Source organism: Zosterops lateralis (assembly GCF_965231275.1).
Source record: "Zosterops lateralis genome assembly, chromosome: 5".
Lineage (NCBI taxonomy): Eukaryota > Metazoa > Chordata > Aves > Passeriformes > Zosteropidae > Zosterops > Zosterops lateralis.
Window position 1 is genome coordinate 14625231 of NC_139766.1, and position 22233 is coordinate 14647463.

The window sequence follows — 22233 nt, forward strand, 5'->3', positions numbered from 1 at the left end:
GATTGAAGCCTAGCCATGTTATTGCACCAAATGTCCCTGAGCAAATCTCTCCACAAAACATTTTCTCCAGCTGACAGTAGAACATTGTTTCATCACAGTGCAGGACAGTATTTTTGTCTTGACCTCTAAATTTCCATGGGCTAGGAAAGTATCATTGCTTTATACATTTGTCAAAATTCAAGCTGGAGTACAAACCTAACTTCTGAAGATGGGTGTGTGATTGTGGCAAAAGAGAGTCTTCCTCACATCCTCTCTCTCCCACTTTGCAATTGTCTTTGATGGGCAGTATGATTCGTCCTAAGACAAAAGTTGAACATTGCAGGAGGAACTATCACATAAGGAGATAAAATCCTAAAGTAGCTCCAGAGGTGCTTATTGTATTGTAATTTTGCATTCTACAAAGCCAAATACTGTAAACGCTTCTAGCCTCTCCTTCTTGTCTTACACTGGCAATATTTAAATACTTAAATATTTATCAGCACTAAATCCAATCATAATCATCCACATAACCAGCATCAGACTTGTGCCTGTCAGACTTCTTGTGCCTGAGTCTTCTCTCTACAACTCTGCCACAATGTGACTCCTGCTGCACCCAAGGAAAACTTGATTCTTCCCCTCCCTTGTCTTGTGCCTAGAAGGGCTCTGGGAGACAGAAGGAACAAAGGAATTGGAAGTTGTGAACATTCAGTCATAGAATTATGGAGGTTGGAAAAGATTTCCAAGTTCATTGAATCCAACTCTTGATCAAATGAACTCATCATGTGAAGTCAACCAGAGCACAGGGCCCCGTCCAGTCATTCCTGGAACAGTCCCAGGGATGGTGACTCCACCATCTCCCCTGGCATGTTCCAATGCTTAACTACGCTTTCAGTGAAGACATTCTCATGTCCAACCTGAACCTCTCAAGTTTTGCTTAACTACAGCAGACCAATACTGTCCCTGTAAAGTGCAATAGTAATTTAGATCACACTTTGAAACTACTAAGCAAAAAAAATGAAAAAAACCCCAATATGGATTTACAGTGATGCGGCCTAGCATTGTCTATTTTGTTGACAAGAAAAGCTGGCAGCAAGTGAAATATACATAAGCTGGAAGTTGGTGGAATTGGTAGGTTTTACCCTCTCTTTTAAGTAAAAGTGTCTGTCCTGCAGAAAGATAATTCTTTTGATGCTTCCATATTACAGAATAACTTAATCAATGATCAAAGACACATTTCATAGACAAGATGTTCCCAAATGTTGTTCCTAAATGTTATCCATCACTAGGGGGAAGGACAATAGGCCACCTTGTAGGAGCTTAGCTTTAAGAGACTGACACTGATCTTCAGAGCTCTGTTTACCTACTGAGATATCATACAAGAGCCAGTGAAAAGGATCTGACACAAGTCAGAGCTTTGTCAATCATTATAATCCATCAGAAGAGCTCTGCCTGTGAAACAGGCAAATATGACCTGTCCTGGGGCAGGACAGGTACTACCTGTAGAGAGAATAAATGATAATAATGTACAGTGCAGTGGCAAGGTTTCCTTGGAGCCCCCTGAGCAACCTCAATACTGAATTCAGGTGTAAGGAAACAAATAGAACGAGGTGCAGGGAAGGACTCCAAATCCCACCTAAAGTCTGGAAAGGACCCATGGAAAAACAAGCAGTTCAGCCTCACAGAACAAAGGCTGAGACAAAAGACACAATTTTGGTCTATGCATACTGCAGGGGGCAAAGGGAAAAAAATGGAAGAAAGGAAAGATTCAACTTATCCTACAACTGTGCACAAACATCAGTATTAGTAACATACAGGAATATATAAATCACTATGCTAGCAAGGTATGTATTAATATAGCAGCAGAGTTGAGGTAAAAAGTAAAAGAAATTAATTTTCAGAGCTAAGATATTTTCTTCTTTCAGACTAACTTGCTTGGAGAATTATTATGTGAGCACTTTTATAGTGTACTAAGGCAGACAAACAGTTACACACTTTCCCTACTGTTTACATATCTAAAATATAAGCACCTGTGAAGATTTTTTAAAGACACTAACCAGGTAAAGCTTATAGACATGACTCCAACCAGACACATTTGTAAAGACAAGTTCCATGGTAAAACAATTAAAGGAAAATAAAATATGGCAACTCAGATTTTTGGCAAACATTTTATATTTTTTTATATAAAAATCTCAGTAAGAAACCTAGCAGAATATCTGACCGAAACATCTGCCTTACAACAAGTTCAAAAAAACAAACTCACAAAAAAAAAAAAAAAGAGAAAAAAAAAGAGAAAAAAAAAAAAAAAAAAAAAAAAAAAGTAAAATTCCAACCCCCAAAATATTTTTTAATTATAAACCAGAATATCAACAAAACACTTAAAATAATCTCAGATTGTTTGGCAATTCATCACATCATAACAAGAGACACATTTGATCATAAGAAAAGTTTAACTTTATATACAACTTCACTTGAACATTTGCTCTTACCAGAGTTAATATACATTAAAAAAAGATTCTGGCAATAATACCAGCTTCTATTTTTAATACCTGTGTATAAAATGTAACATAAAATGCTGAAGCTCTATAGTTAGAAGTGACTTTTCATTTCAATGGGTCCCTCTTTGTTGAAAGAGATAAATACTGAAAGAACAAGTGTTTAGTTGCAAAATAAAACTGTTTCATTTTAGGGTGATACCGGTTGACTGTGAACAAATCTAACCTAGTACTATTTACTTCTTGAAGTTGGTAGTAAATTTACAAATGAAAATATAATCTAGTAAGATTACATTTTAAATGTCATACTTTGTCACAAATGTGAACAGAAAGGAGCCAAGTCCCTTTCACTATGCTAAACTACTTTAATGCATGCGAGAAAAATATTTTACCAACTGTCTGAGCATATTTTAGAGAACTTCAGACTTTAGACAGCTCCTGGGGGAGCAGAGGGGAAGTTTCCTACTGACATCTGCATAGAATGTAAAATATATAATTAAAAAACCCTAAGGTATATACTAAAGTTTACAGACCAATGCTTTCCATATAATAAATAAAATGTCCATCATTGATTAGATTCATACACAGAGTAAAATACAACCTATTTTTACAAGTTTATGTACAAAATGTATTAATAGGCACATGGGTGCCTTATGGGTTGGAAGCATCTGCATCAGCATGTCACATTGGGAAACTCCAACTTTCCAAGTCAGTGATAAAATATATAACTACTTTGTTTTTCATTCAGATACAAAGTAAACTTATTTTTCATCTGAAATAAATGTACATAATATTCTGTATAAACAATAGTTTATAAAGCTGTTTAAAATGTAACTTAAAAGTACTGCATTGTTTAACTTAGAGCTCTGAAACAAGCACGTGCAAATCCCTTTGCTTTAAAAAAAATAGAAGCACAGATGTTTGTTTTCCTTTTGACTCTTCCAAGAACAGTGCTGGCTGGTAAAGATTATCGTTTTGCTTTCTTTAATGGCGTCTCCTCTGTTTTCTGCTGGCCTTTTCTCCGTACCACTGTTGGGCTGTCCTCCCTTTTACGCTTGGCAGACTGCATCTTTAACCTGAAAAACACATTATGAATTATTTTCACAACTGGCAGAGCCTGTAAAAAAAAGAGTGGTCAAAAACACAATTGTGTTCAGAGGGCTGAACTAAACTGTCTATCTCTGATGTAACTGTCCATCTCTGATACATTATATAAGAGCTTACTACTCAATACACACTTCTTAATAGGATATGTGGTACTAATTCTGGTATGTTGAAGAGTGCTCCATATGCAGATTTTGGAGCTAGAATTCTCCTTCTTCCTACTCTTTCTCTGGAAAGATTTGTGGATTTGTAACAGAACATAATGGACTTCATGACCCTGTCCCCTCTCTCACAAAGACAGAACAGCAGCAATAGTGTCTCAAGCCCTGCACACATAAGAGGCAGTAAAAGGGCAGATGTTCCCTTACCCTGTGCATTCACACCTCCATCTATATGCTCACTATATCTCAGCTGCAACTAACTGTAAATGGGCTTAAACTCTTGGCCATTTATCACCACACAAAATAATGGAGCTGAGGTGAACTGTGACAGCCATCAGTGCACAATGCACACATTCTCCAAGTTCAGCCTGAGGACACTGACACATTTCAGGAAGGATGACTGCTACACACGTTTGGCATATGACACATTTTACAGGTAAACTACAAGATGCAGAGCAACTATGCATAACATTTGTTACTTATCCCTTTGGGTTTCTGCACTGTGATCTCAGCTTTGCAAATTAAAAAGTATACCAGGAAAGGAGGGAAAGGGAAACACATTCAAAACTTGGCATAAGGGCTCTCAGAGTTTATTCTCTTTTTATTTTTTTAAGCTGATCTTAGCTCTTTGAAGCATTAGAATCATGTCATCATATTTAGCTTTAACCTGAACTACCAATGCTCTTACCCTCCACCCAGGAAAGTATCACAGCTGAAGTTTAAATACTACATAAACAGCATTTTCAGATTCTCCCAAGAGGTTTCCAAGGATATAAAGAAAAAATCTAGTCTTCCAAATGTCAAATAAAGGAAGAAAAAGAAAAAATGTAAACAGAAGAAAATCCTTTAAAAGCTTTTATATATCATACAAGAACAGAACAAAACTAGTCTGCTGTTCAGATTTTGAAGTGGTATGTTACATATAAGGAAAGAATCACTGCAGTGGCTTCCAAAACAAATACTCAAAGTAGATTCAACTTTAATACTTACTGTGTCAATGGAGGAGATTTATTAATTTTTGTATCACTTGGAGATCTTTTTTTAGCTGCTAGTTTCTGTCGTTTTCTAGGAGAAACTGAACTTGGACTGCTGCCTTTAGAAGTTGCACGTGTGGTTGGCTTGCTGGACTGTTTTCTGTAATACAAAAGAATGATGAATTTATATATAACAAAATACTTTTACCAAGTAAATTTCTTCTTGCATTCCAAGTGCAGATAATCAAGACTTCACAGTATTTGCAACAACTAAATCAAAGTTGCCAAAAGAAACAGTGAAAAAACTATTTGCCTGCTTCAAGGCACCATGCCATGCTAGGCTGTGTATTTTTGTATCAAAAGGAGAATCAAAAGCCTGCTTTACTGACAATATTTGGTATTTATAAAAAAAACCCCAAAAAAACCCCAACCAAACCAAAAAAACTTCCCAAAAACCACCAAACCAATCCATTCCAAATCTTGTAATAACGTTTGTATATAAGTGTCTATGTTTAAAAGAATATCTTGTAGTCTGAATTCACTCATACAAGCTTTGGTATCCGCAAGTCCAGAAACACGAAAAACTGGTTATTGGTGACTGATTTCATAGTTTAGAAAACAGGTGACTTAAGTCAGAGAAATCCAGCCATGCTGAATATGAAGAAACATCCTCTTCCACAGAATTATTGCCAAATGCTGCTCATAAAATGTAGACTGCATGCAGCACCTTAAGGTAGAGATGCTTTGCTCCAACCAGAGCTAGAAAGGTAGCACTGGAAATCTGAGATACAACCCCAAATCTATAAAAAAGTAGATGTTTCCACCAGCAAGTAGAATAAACCCAAAATATCTAAACCTTTATTACAATTTTAGAGTTAACAATTATGTGAGACCAAAGGAAGTCCCTCTGCCTTTACCAAAACAAAACTGTTGTTTACTAAGTGGTAATGGTAAACCTTCACAGTTTTTATGTAAATGAAGAATCATTTCTTCAGATTCAGTTCTGAAATTATCAGTTCAAGAGCCCTGTGGAACTGTACTTCAAGTACTGTCCAAAGACTAACATATAACATATACAATATAACATATAATATCCTGAAGAGAGAAGTAGATATGGTCAATTGCAAGCAATCCCACTACCAATATATATATAAAAAAAATGCCTGGACTCCAATTCTTTTCTGAAAGACAGCAACACAAATCAAAACTTCTCAAAGCTGCTATGTTTCATTGTTTCCACAACAAGATCAAGAGGATGAGCTTTGCCAGAATTCAGTATGCCTACAAAAAGGCAGACCAGTGCTAAGGCAGATGAAGAATGGCTCCCTGAAAACAGAACTCTTGCTACCCACTTTTCTTTCACAGCAAGATTGCTCTCCAAGCTTGCAGATCACCATGCTAGAAATTAAATGCTCCAGTACTGCAGATTTGTGTATTTAACTTGGACAGTACTTAAAGAAACAGATGGGGATAATTATATTTCCACCTTGTTCTAACACCAAATACCAAATGATGAATTGTACAGTCAACTCCAACGTCCCATTTTACCCACCAGAACCAAGTGTCCTTAGACTCAAATTCTGAGGCATCACTAGGATGAAGAATGCCAACAGGATCATTTCTTACTTTGTTACATACTGAAGTATGCCTTTTGAGACCCTAACAGTTTCCCTTAACCTCACCTTTTGTTTCTTCATTCCCAGAAGAGTGGTACTAGAATTAGAATCAAAATTATTTGGCAAGCTCTTAACAATTTAAAACAAACAAATAGAAAAAGGCAAAAAAAGGAAGTAAGAACCTCTTCCCTGCAACAAACCCCACAGCAACTGAGAACAACATAGAAAAAAAACTTGTTATTGGAGTCACTACACAGTTACCTTTGAGCCTCTAATCTTGTGGCTGATCTAGTTGTGGCCCCAGAATGTGCATCATCATCTTCCTCACCATCCTCTTCCTCACCTTCCTCTTGCTCTTTTAGTTCATCTTCAGAAGACGTTAATTTCCGGCGTTTCTTCTCTGGTTCTGGTGTTTCTGTCCATTTAAAATTTTACACATATGCCATAATTGTCCAAAAGGCCTCCAAAAGGACACTGACACTTTATTTAGAAAAGGTGTTCTAGCCACAAGTCCCCTTTTCAGTAAGTAATTTTCCATTTCCTTCATATTTCAACATTTTTAATTCACACTTGTTTGACTTAATCTTGCTAACACATTCACCACAGTTTACTTACACAGCTCATAGCTAGAATTCATAGAAAATTCATGAGGCTTTATAAAAGCATCTGGGATGTAGCAATTCTGACATGAGATTACAGCAATTTACACATATTTACATAATATTTACACTAGCTGTAACTCAATGATTTTTCCTCAAGAAAGGAAAATTGAATAAAGCTTATCTTGTTGCTATTAGTAAACAGAAAGGCACAGCAGTGTTTTCTTATTCTGCAAGGAGTAGCAGAGTTTCTCATGCTTTTACCAGTTTCCTCTGACTGAAGCAGAGAACGCTTGGGCTTTCGTCCCCTTTTACGCACAACCATTTCTGCTTTCTCAGCTTCATCCTCCTGAAAAAACAAAATGGAAATATGTAAGTCAAGAACTATTTACCTTACATAGAAGACAATTTTTCATCACATACTGCTTGTAAATTTACAAATCACACTTACATTTGTTGTCTCTTTCTTATTAGATATGTCTGTACCTAAAAAAGAAAGGAAAGAACAGAACTTGATCCTGAACTTCAAACTTTCACCAATCAACTTAAAAGGGAGTTCTTTCATACTCTCTCAACTTTGCATAAACATCATAGGAGCTCAAAAATATTTAAAGTCTCTTTCTAATTCAGAAGATAGCTTTGTTGTATTTTGTTATATACAGAGACTGGGACAATGATTAGTTTTTATGTACTAAGGCTTTCTATGACAGTATTTATTGCTTTGTTGAATATGCTGTTTTAAGGGAAAAGCAGAACTCACTTACTCCCTTTTTCAACTACTGTCCACCAATTACGGAATCACAGAAATATCTGGCTTAGAAGGGGCCTCTAGAGGTTATCTAGTCCAATCTCCTGTTCAAAGCATGGCTAAATTAATTAATCTAATCACACTGCACAAGATCTTGTTCAGTCCAATTCTAAAAGTCTCCAAGAACATGGTCCCTCCCAGTGATCTGTTCTACTGCTTAACTGTGCTCATGCTAAAGCACCAAGATGACTGAGGTGAAGCTCAAAAAGACACTATTTAAAACCTTTCTAATATGCAAATTACATGACTTCCTCTGCTGAAATACTTCTTACTTCCAACTCAGTAGTTTTTATAGGCTAGCCTATACATGTTAAAACAGATTTTTAACTCTACATCCCATGTCTCAACTTGGCTTCTCTCCATGGTTACCACTTCTACCCTAATTCTGTGATGAGAGATTATTTTACAAACGTTTGAACTCTGTCAAACAGAATTATCTCTAACGCCACAAGGATAAAAATTCTTAGCAACAGAAAAGAGAAGCAACCTAAATAAAAGTAAATTTTTAATGTCTTTTTTCCCCTGCCATGAAATTGCTAATTTCTGAAAGCTAAATAAAAGAAGACACAAGCTCTAAACCCCTCACCAATTAGACTGAGAGAACAAACAAAAGAATGTCAATGCAAAGGATCTAAAATAGATCTCAGAGAGGAGAAACATATTCTAAAACTCACATGCAAGCTTTTTGGCATTCCTTTGTAAGGTTACGGGGAAAAACTTCCATACAAAAGCAAATGAAGTAAAACACAAATATGTTTAGGTATTCAAAAAATAAGTGAAATAAAACATAGGACTGTCCAGTGTGTTAAGCTCTTCATACAATGTAAGCACATACATAATACAAACAGCATGTATTAGTTCTATTGTGTACAAAAGAGGTGCTTCATAATTCTGGTACATTTTGGCAAATTTGTAGCAAAGGGGTTTTTGACTGAAGAATAATTCCATCTAGATCCATGGCATGCCTTTAACAGACAACCTTCTGTAAGAAATGAAAATGCAGTACTTTTGCCTAAAGTTAAGTATAAAAATAGTATCTAAAAATCACACTAATTTTAGAGCAGTAACTGTTGATTACTGCTAAGTAATTAGTTTCAAGTTCAGTGTCAGTGTTATGGGAGTGTTATACCTTCAGAAAACATATGTCTCTTAACTGCATGTGCTGTGGTGACCAAAAATAAAACTCTGCATCCCACTCCACATGTGAGTCTGTCCCTATTGCAAATCCTTATTGCAGAACACCCAGAAACTACCAGAGTAAGTGAACTGCACAGAGGGATTTCAACCTGGTTTCCTTTTCATTGCCAGGGGTTCTCAACACCTTCATGCCCACAAATGCTAATATAGGGTGAAAAATTTAACAGTACATTCCACTTCACACAGTCCTCTTAATATTGCTGTGATATCAACAGTCTTTTACCCAGAACACAGAAATGTTACATAACACACTCAAACTTTAAGTTCACAGTCAGGTGTCTGTTCTTTTGAATAAAAAGCAAAGCAGAATGCACTTTTATTTCATTCTCACATTTTTGTCTGTTCTCTTGGCAGTTCACAGAAGTCAAGTACCACACAATGAGCTAACCCTCCAGAGACAATTCTGAAGCATATGGATTAAAGCTGACATTTTAACAAATGTGGAGAAAATAGGAAACAGTCCACATGCGCAATGCAGCCAGGTGAGTATATTTGTAGAAACCTAAGATTTTGGAAACTCCAAATTTGGTTTGAAGATCTGAGTTTTCAGATTTTTGCACGTTTATTTGCATTTGTTTACAAACAATTTTTAAACCTACTTTTCAGTTCACCTGCTTCCTAAAATAGGTTTTAGAAGTTTTTTTTAATGAATGGTCATAATCAAAAAGACACATTTAAACAACCAGTGTAGTTCAGACTCTTATATACAAGAAAAATTAGGAAAGAGAAATAGGAAGGTATTTTACTTAATTCTATTTTATTTTTTTTTTTTTCAGCACATAAAGTACATTTTTGAATCAAGCTAAGCAACCATGTTCCAAAGATCTTACAGCAGTTGTGAAAAGGGAAAGAAATATCCCCTCAAGATACCTCTAAGGATCTTTAGATATATATCCATGGATAAAACAATTAACTGAACAAAATTTGAAATGTGATGTAGTAAGTATGATTGACAGTCCCTGTATGAAAGAAAACAAGCAGAAGTGGAAAACAGTCACTGAGAGCCAGTCTGATGGGTTACCTACCTTCCTCTGAAGCTCTGCCATGTATTTAGCCCAATCGATCATTTGGCATATTCTGCAGCTGCTGCATCTTTGAACTAAGATGTTATCAAGCTGCTCTTTTTTGAAACTAAAAACTTGGTAGCAAGTACCAAGTCTTCACTTCATCTCTTTCTTCAGATGTATTCATTTCATGAATAACACTAACTGCTAGACATGATGTCAGGACTAAGAAGGACCCTTGTGATTTTTGTGAAAACCCTCCTCTGTTTCTTCCATCATTTGTTTTATAAGTTGAGGTAGGTATCATTTGCTTACCTGTTTGAGGTATTTTCCCTCTACTTGCAAAGGCAGGAGATTGCAGCTGAAATTACAAAAAGTGTTTTTTTTTAAATTTAAAGAAAATCAGAAAAATCAGCATTGTGTTTGTTACATAATCAATATGTTACAAGTTAAATAGAAACTTGCTCACATTCATTGTAGAATGAATCTGTAAACCTTGCAAATGTGAACACTAATGAGCACACAAAGATTGTACTGAGTTTAAAAGTAGGATGCATTTTTCCATTTTGATAAATAACTGACACAAGTCAAATCAGCCCATGAGCAAATCACAGCACTTTCAGTAACCTGACACTAAACTCATTGCAATAAAAGACATGAAAGATAAAAGCATTTTCAGTCAAACACATTTCTGAGTATTTAATTATCAACAGAGAAGTTTTGTACAGTCAATTTACATAATCCCACATCCAGATTTACAGAAATGCAAATCACCAGAAATTGTTTATTTACCCACAATGCAGAAAAAGCTATATATAATTACACAATGTCCTATGATGATGGCCCAAAAACTTCAGTGCTTTCACCACTGAATGACTGACTACACCAGGATGCCTATGGTCCCTCTAAAGTAGCAATGTGCTCCCAGAGCAGCCCTGGGGAAACTGTCATGCAAAGGCATCTCACCTCAGAGAACCTCTGTCTGAGATGGAGGGCAGGTATCACTCCTCCCTGAGCCAGCCTGCAGCTGACACCAGTCACTCACTCATCACTAGAAGTACAAAACCTTTAAACACTTGAACCAGAATAAGACGATTCTGTTCCAGTACTGAGGATTTCTGAGTGGGATTGTAAAATTAATTTTAATCCTTAACTGGACAAAAAAATGCCCCAAAAAACAACCAAACAAAAACCAACCCACAACACCAAAAGAGAAAAACCAAATACCAAAATCCACACCAGTTCAAGTTACATTTCATTACATTAATATTAAAAAAAAATAAATCAGTTGGGAAAGACTAGGAATTCTGAAACAGAATTCCAGACAACCTGTAAGAAGGGACAGGACTCACGGGACTGTCTGAAATATGAGGACAGAACAAGCAGAGACAAAATTCCTTTTATCCATAAACTAGGTAAATTCCCAAGATTTCCAACAGATGTGCCAGCTGGTGCCTCCCCAGGCAAGCAGGAAGAAAACCTGTGTTTCAACACAACTTTATTTTTAAAATTCCCCTTTTCTATGCAGTAAAGCTGATTCTGAAATAGAGGACTTCCCTAGAGAGAAGCCTTTAATCAGATTAAATCCAACTGGCTGTACTCCACAAACATGCCTGACCCATCACTGCCCTGTGCTGTAATCCAACTGGACTGCAGAAACAATACCAACAGGGCACTTTCTTAGCTGTGAATTATCTTCACAGGGGGTTAGCAAGTAAAACTACCACTGAGCTTTAAAAGACAGACATGTTTCATGAGCTCCTACTCACCAGTATGTCTCTATCTCTTGCGTGAACTTTAATGTTGCAATTCATAAGTAATACAACTGCTTTACACAATATTTTATTTCACGGCTATGAAAAGATTCTATGTGCTATTATCATTATACATTCAGTAGAGGAAAAAAAAAAAACCTCGTTTTTGAAATGAAGTCACCCTTGCTCCTCAGGCCAAAATTATTCTCAGCATGAACTAAAAGTCACATATGCACACCACCGAAAATTCACCCTGCACACAGGTATATATTGCTAGCGTAACACTTAGATTTGTATTAAGTGAACTAAGTGTGAAGCTGATAGGTAATTTGCTACATTCTGACTTAACACTATATTTTGCTTAAAAAGTTCAGCTATATTAAGAGATGCTATTAATCATTTTTGTTTGCTTAGACTGAACTCAATTACCAAGTTTTCCATAAGATGTTTCTGAAATGCTGTTAAACAGATAAATGGCTCTTGAAATACTGTGTTTAAACGCACCCAAACAAAATAAAGGCACTTACATTCCCAGTGCTCATATCAGCTTTTGACTCCCCACCTGAGGGAAGAAATATGAGTTCAGAACTTGAATGTTACTATTATCCTTGTTTTTCCCCACAGGTATTATGAGTTACTTACCACCAGGCTGTACTGCTTCAAGAGGGTATTTACGAGGCCGTCCCCTTTTGCGTTTCACTACTACAGGCTGATTTTCCTAATAAAATAAAGGATAAAAATACTTTACTTACTGTAACTGACATTTGGCATTTGAGCAATACAACACAAAGACTGCTAACTGAATTCATAATGTGACAGTAGAGAAGTAGAACTTTTCAGTTAAAAAATAGATGAGGAAAGTTTAATAGCAGGAGACACTGCCTGTTACAAAATCAACCAATACAGTTGAAAAGAAACAAGACAACTCCCACTTATACAAAATTCTCAGTGGTTTGATTCAGGCACAAAGTGTGTCTGAGAATGCAGTGTCTTCTGCCCCCTTAGTCCTGAAATCCCTATCACTAGGTCTCACAAATGCTGCCGGCTTACCCCACACAAGAACTCCAGACTTTAAATCCCACGATCCCCTTTCCCCAGTGCCATCTAGCACAGGCTACATCCTCTATGTTGAGCATGTGCTTCAAACAGTTAATATCCTAACTATCCCAATACACAGATTGCTGATATTCTTCTTTATATAAACAGGATCTTTGGCAAAAAAAGGCCCCTTCCTTTGAAGTTTTAAGCTTTGAAAGAGAACTTTTAAAAGTAACAAATACGGTCAGATGCTCAGATTGTGAAATCCTCAATAACAGACTCTCTTTTACACAAGAAAAGATTGAATGCCTCATTCAGCATTTACTGAAGTACTAAAGCAGTATCTCACCCAGAATGGTTCTTAGAGACTCAAGTCTTGAGTGAACAAATATAAAAATGTATTCTTAAATTTTCTTCTACTTCCAAATTTGAGGTAAAAAACCCCAAATGATGAAACCCAAGACCTTTCTGAGAACAGTGTCTATTTCTAGAGGCCAGCATCAATTTTAATCTCAAGGGTTCAGACACTTGTTTACAACCCATACTGTAGAATAACTCCAGTATGTGCCCAGAAGATAATATAAAGAACAACTAAAATTTTATTAAACAATAGAAGTTGTTGAAAGATAGTATTTTTTGAAGGCAAGTTGTATTTGTTAATGACTAAACTGTCCATATCAATTACGAAGTTTTCAGAAAACATGACTTCTATACAACACAACTCTATATAATTGCATTCTAGACATTTTGTAAGCACTATTAAGCCTAGGAGGGGAATTAGTCCTACCCTGATAATGAGACATTGATGTCTTATGGTCTGTGAGTTTATATTTTGTGACAGAGCTACGTAAGTCCTTGATATTTTACAGTACCAAACAAATCTTCACAACTATTTCCTAGTAGGTGAAGACAATTTTAATGTTGCTGTCAACAAAATACAAAGTAGTTATGTACTGCAAAGACAGTACTGTGAATCTGCACTATCTCAGTGAGTTAACACGAGTAAGACCACTCACCTCTGGAGAATTTTCATTTGATTCTAGACTGTGCTTTTTCTTTTCAGATGTTTCCTGTTCAATGTTAAATTCATCTTCACGCATACAAAAGAAAAAAAAAGAAAAAAGAAATTGTATATCTTTGTTTTATTAGGCGAAAGAAATAGTAAAAGCCACAACCTCCACACTGAAAAAGTTCTTTCATTCTTTAGCCCAAAATTCCCTAAAAACATCCATCAGAAATCAACACTGTTTTCTCTGTAAGCATTGGTCTGCTGAAATGCTTCCCCCACACCAGATGAGTTAGGGAGGTCTTCCATTTTTAAGGTAAAAACAAAAGCTTGCTATTGTGATATACTATAAAACATACTATAAAATGGTAGGACAAATACAAAGCCCTTTTCCATTTTCTCACATGTTCCATGGAACAGGAAGCTGAGGATATAAGCACACTGCAGAACAGATTCAGACTAGTCAGTTTGCTCACATGAGAAACAAACTATTACAAGGTCAAACTAACATCAGGGAACATTCTCAGACTGCTCCCACAAAGACAGACTGAAGATCAAAACCACACTAATAATGTGGACACATCATCTTTTATTATTTATTTTAGTGCAATTAAGTCAATTACAACAGTGCAACTTGCACTCTTTTCTGGTTGTTTACCCTGCAGCAACAAAACTGATTTGATAGTTATGTCATGGATTTTTACACAGGACAGCTCTTGCTTATGGTCAGTGTCAGGAGATGTTCTTATCCCATAATGCTGATTGTTCTATTTTCCCCACTTACCTGTTTACTTCCTATGAGCTTTCCTACCCAAGATACATACTGAAGCAATAATGGAGGGAATGAGTGGCAACAGCAGAAACATCAAAACTTTTCTCACCATTAAAGAAACTAAAATTAATGGATTATTTGATAGCAGTAATAGAGCAGAAACAACTGGAGAATACATGTAAGTATATTTGCTGGGATCAAGTCCCCAGTTTCTCTCAAAAATAATTCAAATGAAAATAAACATTCAGTATGGGTTCAAAAAATCTGCCATAATGGGCAGTTTAATTACCTTTTTCTTTCACAGTACTTTTAGGAGGTGATTGTGTTACATCAATTTCTTTGGACACTTCTGCTGCATCACCTGAAATAACTTCCTACATTATTTTGAAACAAGAGAGGAAAGATGTTTTACTACACATTAAATACCATTCCCAGTTACACTAAAAAACCACCCCAGTCTGATACGAGTTGTTATTTTACTCATCAAGATTTTGTACTGTCACAAAAACCTTGATGCTGAGAAGCTTCATCACAAATCAGTGGGTGAGATAGTCCCAAATATACTGCATGTATTCCTAAAAAGAACATCTAATTTGTCCTAATTCCTGTTTTGATTTAGCAGGAATCAGTACAAAGTCAAAAGTAGAGTGCAATATACCCTCTTGAAGATCTCTGATCAGTATGTCCATGGAGATTCTGAACTGACTGGAGAGGTGGCATCCAGCAATCCTCCATGAGATCCCAAGCTCCTAACTATTGTGCAACTCAGTCCTCTCAGTCTTCCACATTTCAGAGAGATTCAACACAGACCCCTGCCTTTTTAATTTTTAACTGTCTCCCCCACTGAAAAGTATAATCTGCTAGTCAGTTCTTTTGTATTCAAGACAATAACAATAATGTTTCCACAATTAAACTACAAAAATAACTTAAATATGGAAACACCTCCCAAAAGAACCTGCTGAAGAAATAATGACTAAGATTTTCATCTTATTTACAGATGTAGAACATAAGAGTTCTTGAAAATACCTTGATGTCACCAAGTTTCTTTTTGGAACACTGAATTTTTTCATCATCTTTTAGCACATCCTGAGCAATCAGCTGGTTGCCTGCAAAAGCAAGTGACAATCGAAGTGTTAAAAAAGCATCTTCTGCATTTGTCATATTTTTGTGTCACTTTTATACCAGCTATTACTGAGATTCAAAAGTCTGAAAAGCAACCTCTTACTTACAACATCAACAGAAAGTTATTCTAACCGCTCTCTGAAATGGGAAGACAAGACAATAACAGAAGAGAATTACATGTTTCTTGTAGGTTACAGGTGTGGTTTGTTTTGTTTTTTGTTTGTTTTTAAAGAAAAGCTCAAAACAGAAATTTGGTAGGTAACACATCAAGAAATAGAACACCAACATCAACTTCACCTCACCCAGAGACAGGGAAAGCAGTTAATGCTATGTGGGACACTAATGAATACATGACTGTTACTCACTCACTTAATCAAATCAAAATTCTTAGAAGAGGAATAAAAGCTCTTATAAAAACATGTTATTATTAATGATACTTTTTAAAAATTGTTTTGATGCTGAAAAGAAATGAAGTTGAATTCAGAGCTTGAAAAGATATTACACTGTCAGTCTTGTAATTACCACATCAACAAAATGGCCAACTTATTTTGATGTTAACTGCATCTAAATTTAATTTAGAAACGTTTATGCCATTCAATGGACTGAATTCCTTCTCACTTTTTGCTTCCAGACAAATAAAAGACGACACTAAAATTTATTTCTTTCCAATGTAAGAAAAGGAAGCATCCATCCCCCCAAAGTCTACTGAATGCTTATGTTTTCTTGATGATCACCTTAACTTTTATTTAAAAAGGATAAAATTAGTAATTTTACAGACTAAAAAAAAGTTTCTTCACTTATGATTGAAAAAATTACTATAATGCTCTTCTGTGCAGCAATTAAATCTGTTATAATATTTTTATCAAATATATTAACTGTAATATTAGAAGCTGTTTTGGAATATAAATTGCTTTGGAGTTTGGAGTTCGCCTATTCCATTATTTTCTCAAAAATACCATTTTATGGCCTAACCACAGCAGAACCTGGTTTTGCCACAGAAAAGCTTTGCACAATTTGTGTACTTGTGTATCACTTACATTTTTCTTTATCCACTGTTTCCGAAGATTTACATTGTATTCCTTTAGATTTATGTTCTTCAGTTATCTGGGTAGCCAAGTTTTCCACCTACACACAAAACACAAAGAAAGATAACTTCTTTTCCATGAAGCCTATAAACACAGGAGGGAGTAACTTTTCCTTACTTGCTACTTCCAAGTACATTAAAACATACATTAAAATGGAAAGCAGCCTTTACAAAATGAATTTATTCCTAAAATGCAAGTAACATTCCTACTACAGAACAGCATGATCAAAAACTTCAAACTTCCAATATTTTCAGAATTTTTGACTGATGTTTTATTGAAAAAAGTCTCAGAATTAAGCACCCTACTACATGTTTTAAAAGTAGTTAATCACAGTAAATCACACAGAATATTTCTGGATTTAAAGGACATTCTCCTACATGCAGGAACAATAGAATTAGCATCAGAAGTGTGGCCAACCAGCATTTCAATATAATAAAAAATAAATTTACTAACAAAGCTTAAGCAACCACAAACACAATTTCAGCCTGCTACCTGCATTAAATCTCTTGGTTTTGCTCCTTAAGATACACTTCACATTTGCAAGTTTCCCAGTAATCCCTCTTATAAGTTCTTGTGAAAGACAGCAGACTGCATTGAAGTAGGTTTCTAATTGTGATCTAGATCTCCAAGAATAATCCCTATTTTTTTCCTCTACTCTCATGGAGATCAATCAAGCTTATTTTTTCTACCAGTTAACAGTCTTGAAATAGTCATAGACTATGGAACAACAATACAAGATTTATTTACTCGCAGATTTGAAAGAATAATTAGACATCAATGTACACAGCTGCAGAATATCAATAAACATGGGCTCTCCATATCCAAAAATAATATTTTCCTTTTGAGAATATTTAATGTAAATAGAAGTAAATTCAAGTATGAGAAAAGCAGCACAGATTTAGAAAATAAATTTAAAAAACAAGTACTTACATGAGGAGTTTCTACAGGAATATTCTTCTGCAGCATATCTATTAAAATAATTTTAACACAATCAGAAAAGCTAAGCAAGCACAAAATATCACAGTATCCTCTACTTCACCTCCCTAAAGGGATTCCAGAGAACCTGAAACTATGTAAAATTTACTTTCAATGTTGGAAATGAGAGTCGTCCAATCTTCTCTTTAACAATATACCCACAAAACAAGAATATGAATTTCTGAGCACAAGGTAACTGAAAATCACATTATGGTTGAAATACAGGCAATGAAGGGGCTGTTATCTTCCAAATTGATGGTGACTTTGACATTTCAAATATAGTTCTACCATTTGAATCAGAATTTCTTCCATCACAATCTTAGATACTGGATCATGGGATGAAGTAAAACATGATTAAGCTGTATTATGTTTCCAGAGAACTAAAGTTTGCAGAATTGTACTGTAGCTGATAGAACACACGTAAGGAAATTGTCCAGTTGCTAAACTCTACTATACTCTAACTCTAACTCTGATGAAGTAGAGACTCAGCCTTCCATATCACAAAAACAGGAAAAATAATTATCAGAGTTGATGAGTGGTCTGGAGTTTTGAAAGAATTCCATAACTTTCAATACACAAAGAGAATTATAAAGAAGCTGCTCTATCAAGCATTCTTAAAATCCAATTCATAAAAGCGCCAAATTAATACCTTGATTTAAAAAAGCTGCTAAATCATTCCAAGCAACTTTCCCTTTAGCTACAGAAAAAAACCATAAACCTAAAATCAAGTAAGCCCACTTTTTTTAAATAGAGTTTTATGTATTTTGTAGCTCGTTTCTTAAATCTCCATGTTTTAGCAATGACTCTTCCACAGCTATACTGCTGAGTTGCACATCTTTCAATTTTTAAAGCAGTGTCAAATGAAGAGCTAGTTCCTACCCACTCAAACAGCAATGATTTGTTTACATTCCAAAGAATCTTGGACTACTAAACTACTGTGTCTGCTGTTCATACTCATGACAAGACACACATTTGTCTTTTAAACAACTTCCTTTTACGTATGTCGAGCTGTATGTATATATGCATGCATATATACATACAAGAGAGATTATTGTGGGGGAGAGAAAACCTCTCTACCAAGATCTACAAAGCATTAGTCTTCAGTATGTCATATCCAACATGATTTACACAACAAATGGACTTTTGTTAAACATTTTATAAGAAACAAGATTATCTCAGCTAGTTCAATCTGCACATTTAAAATTTTAAGTATGGTCTGTCTGGGTGACTGACTGCATGATGGGAAGTGGCAGAGTTTTAAAGACTTCAAAGAAACCTCACAGTACAGAAAAACCTGTTCAAATTTTAGATTTCTGCTCCTCTGAAGTCTACATTCTTTTAAACCAATTCTCAGGGTTTACATTTGCTTTCTTGTGAGCAGAGCATGTCTCTTCTCACTCAGCTGAATACACACTAACCATAACCAGGCACATCAATCTGACCTACCTGAGAATAAAAATAGAATTCCAAAGTTTTATACCAATGCTCATGTCTCACCTTACTGCTGTTTTTGTTTTCTATTTGGTATGTCTAAAAATTTAGAAGTGAGCTTAACAGTGTGTCCCTTCATAGCATGTGGGCTTTCAGCTGCAAATTTCTGTTAGAGGAAATGCATCTTTAACCTCCCTGGACAATATAAGCAGCAGTAACTCTGGTATCTCTTGGGATTCATTTTAGTTCTGCTTCTTATTCCAATAACTGAGGATTAGCTCTCATCTGGTAGTGTTGTAAACATCTTTGTAATGCATCTGGAGCACAAAATCCATCAAGATGGGCACAAAGCAGGTGTTTGTTTCTGCTTTAACAGGAAAGCCAAGCAATTGCAATGCATAATTTGGGTTTGGGAAGAATGGATCCTTTTTCAATTTTGGTCCTACTGAAGATTAGTTTAAGTACATGGAAAAGGTATTAGTGAGCACAGATTCAGGTTGACTAATTGAAGTTTCTAACTAGATGATTACCTACTTACAACTGCTCTTTAAATTTGAGTGGATGGCCACAATTAATCTTATTGAGAGTAAGAAGAAAAAAGAACCCAGAATTTTTCTGTAAAGTCTCTGTGACTTGTAATATACTACTTACTATTTTCATATTCTCACAAGGCCTGTCACAGCACCCTAAAACCAGGATGTTCTAAACCTATACAGAAGAAAGCCATTCTTTGGGGAAGTTTCTGTATCTGTCCTGGACAAATGTTTTTATTTATTGATTTTAAGTGGAATATTAGCAGTCTACTTTTTTTAAAATCTCAAATTTAAAAATCCTTTCCTACTTTCAGCATATCATGTTGGAAGAAAAGTCTGACCCTCCTTTCCCATAAACCAAATTCAAGGGCCCCTGAACTCCTAGATACATTCAAAGATTTCTGAAGACTTTCTTCAATTCCTTTATATGTCATACATAACAAATCTGCAACTCTCCCATCATAAGTAATAGTCCCCTCAGCATGAAAGTAAGTAGCTATCAGTAAAAACATCACCTTTTTGCAATTCTTTAGATTGATGATCCACACACCCCTCTTCACTTCTTGCACTTTCAGGCCGTTGTGACTAAATGCAAAATCAAAAGATACAAATATTGCAAATATTCAGACAAGTATGTTTCACTTTGCTCCTTCATGTCATGATGAACATAGTTTTTGAAGACTTTTATAGTTCATGGTAAGACATTCTTATTAAGACATCAGTACACATATTAAGAAGGAACTTTCAGAGCTAAGTTCAACAGTAGAGTATTTAGATTTTACCTTAGAGTTAAGGTTAGTACCAGAGATTAGCTCAAAAAAGCAGATTTCAGGAATTCAATGTGCAACACCTACTCTTGAGTTCCAAATACAAGCAATAGCCAAGAAATGTTCATCTATGCAAGGAAAAAAAGGATCTGCTGTGTATAACGAGGTACAGTGATCTCCCTTCAACTTGTGTTTTGGGTGAGTTTTTTAGGTTTTCTTGCTTTAAAAAAAAAAAAAAAAAAAAAAAAGAAAAAAGAAAAGAAGTTGCAGATCAGCTCAAAGTTACCAATGCATAAATAATACTATATGGAGCTAAGTGTATTAAGTCTGATCTGAACATTGTAAACTCAGCTAGTTCCACATTATGGCTATACTGACTCCAGAACCATGTGCTGCTGATAAACAGCACAGATGTTCGCAGATGGAATGATCAATAATTCCCACCAAACTCAAGCTGACTTCTACTTTCCTAAAGTCCACCCTTTAATAGATGCTTGAAGCTCTGAACCATGTTATCCCTCAAAAACGTCTTCTCAGAGCTTGGCAAGATACATGAATGCACTCCTGCATCTGAATGAAGAATTAAACTATGTGGAATCCTGCCTACTATGGAACACAGCCTGGTCACACAGACTCAGCTTTGGTCTTGCACAAGCTGACCCTGAGCCCAAACACTCTGGATTATCCAGGGTGCCCCACTCTTCTGTGACAGCAGATAATGGGTTGTAGTTATCAGCACACAACAGCAGCAAGTGTTGCTCAAACACATGGATGTGTGAGTTTGAAGACTGGCCAGGAAGTGATGCAAGGCAATGAACAGCAGTGTAGGTTTGTTTACTGGTATAAAGGACTGAATCAACATTTGCCAGCTCTAAGAGCTGGGATGTGGGTGACTATTTTACAAGCACTATCAAGCAACATGCACACAGTATGACTGATTTTCTAAAAAAAACAAACTCCAATGTCTCAGTCACAGAAGGAGTATGGCTGAAGGAGGGAATTATTCCTAACATAGAATAACATGGACAGCCTACAATTTAAAAGCCAGCTGTGCTTAGAAAGCTATAGCTGAATAACCTGAAAAATTGGTCTTTCAAAGTTCTTCAGTTCAAATTTTTAAAGCTCCATTTTTGCTGCACAAAAATCAAAAGGTACAGGAACAAAGCCTAGCAACATGCATGAATTAGCAAGAAACAGTGCAGTAAAAATTTTCAAAATAACATAAATACCTTGTCAGTTCTCAAGGTACCTTCTAGTTCTTCTGCCAACTTTGGTAAGGCTGCATTATTGCCTGATGAAATACAAATATGTTAAAATTATCCGATTACATTATGCATTTATCTCATGCTACAGCAGAATGTAATTTCTCAGTACTACTCATGAATTCAGCACATGAATTTAAATCCTTCCTGTGGACAACAAACAATAGTCTGTCTGTTTACGGCAAACCAGCTCAATAAACCCCAAACTTGGCATCTGCAAGAACTCAAGTACTGCTATGTTTTCCTTAAATACAAAAGGCTTGGAAAATATGGGGGATCAGGATTTACCACAGCTTACTTAGAATTCTGACTTTGGCTTTTTTTTCTTGCTTATGAATTCTAACTATTTTTTCTTCTTGCTTTTCCTTCAAAAAGAAACCATCAACAGATTTTTTTAGACCAAATTCCCAACAGTAAAATACCTTTGTATCAATAAATGCAGAGTTAAGAGTTAAAACCAAGGATATACTTTGCTTTAAGTGACACTTAGGTCTGAATCTGTTAGTTCCAGAACTACTGAAAATGTCCAATTTCTATAGAGACTGAAAACTCAC

At 35.6% G+C, this 22233-nt stretch overlaps 1 protein-coding gene across 3 annotated transcripts in view; it reads right to left on the reverse strand.

Moving 5' to 3' along the window:
- Positions 1-1859: 1859 nt before the first annotated feature.
- BOD1L1 (biorientation of chromosomes in cell division 1 like 1) overlaps positions 1860-22233 on the reverse strand; it is a 37279-nt gene continuing 16905 nt past the window's right edge. The window contains exons 11-25 of one of the 3 annotated variants that reach the window (XM_083861634.1): positions 21647-21708; positions 20166-20235; positions 17642-17679; positions 16664-16751; positions 15531-15610; positions 14794-14878; positions 13743-13816; positions 12331-12406; positions 12216-12250; positions 10250-10295; positions 7377-7411; positions 7190-7274; positions 6588-6741; positions 4727-4870; positions 1862-3547 (exon numbers count right to left, since the gene is read on the reverse strand). In XM_083861634.1, coding sequence (XP_083717760.1) covers positions 3439-3547; positions 4727-4870; positions 6588-6741; positions 7190-7274; positions 7377-7411; positions 10250-10295; positions 12216-12250; positions 12331-12406; positions 13743-13816; positions 14794-14878; positions 15531-15610; positions 16664-16751; positions 17642-17679; positions 20166-20235; positions 21647-21708 — 1181 coding nt within the window. In that variant the 3' untranslated portion in view covers positions 1862-3438. Of the gene's footprint in view, positions 3548-4726; positions 4871-6587; positions 6742-7189; positions 7275-7376; positions 7412-10249; positions 10296-12215; positions 12251-12330; positions 12407-13742; positions 13817-14793; positions 14879-15530; positions 15611-16663; positions 16752-17641; positions 17680-20165; positions 20236-21646; positions 21709-22233 lie in introns of all 3 variants that reach the window. The other 2 variants (XM_083861636.1, XM_083861635.1) reach the window with 2 other exon arrangements.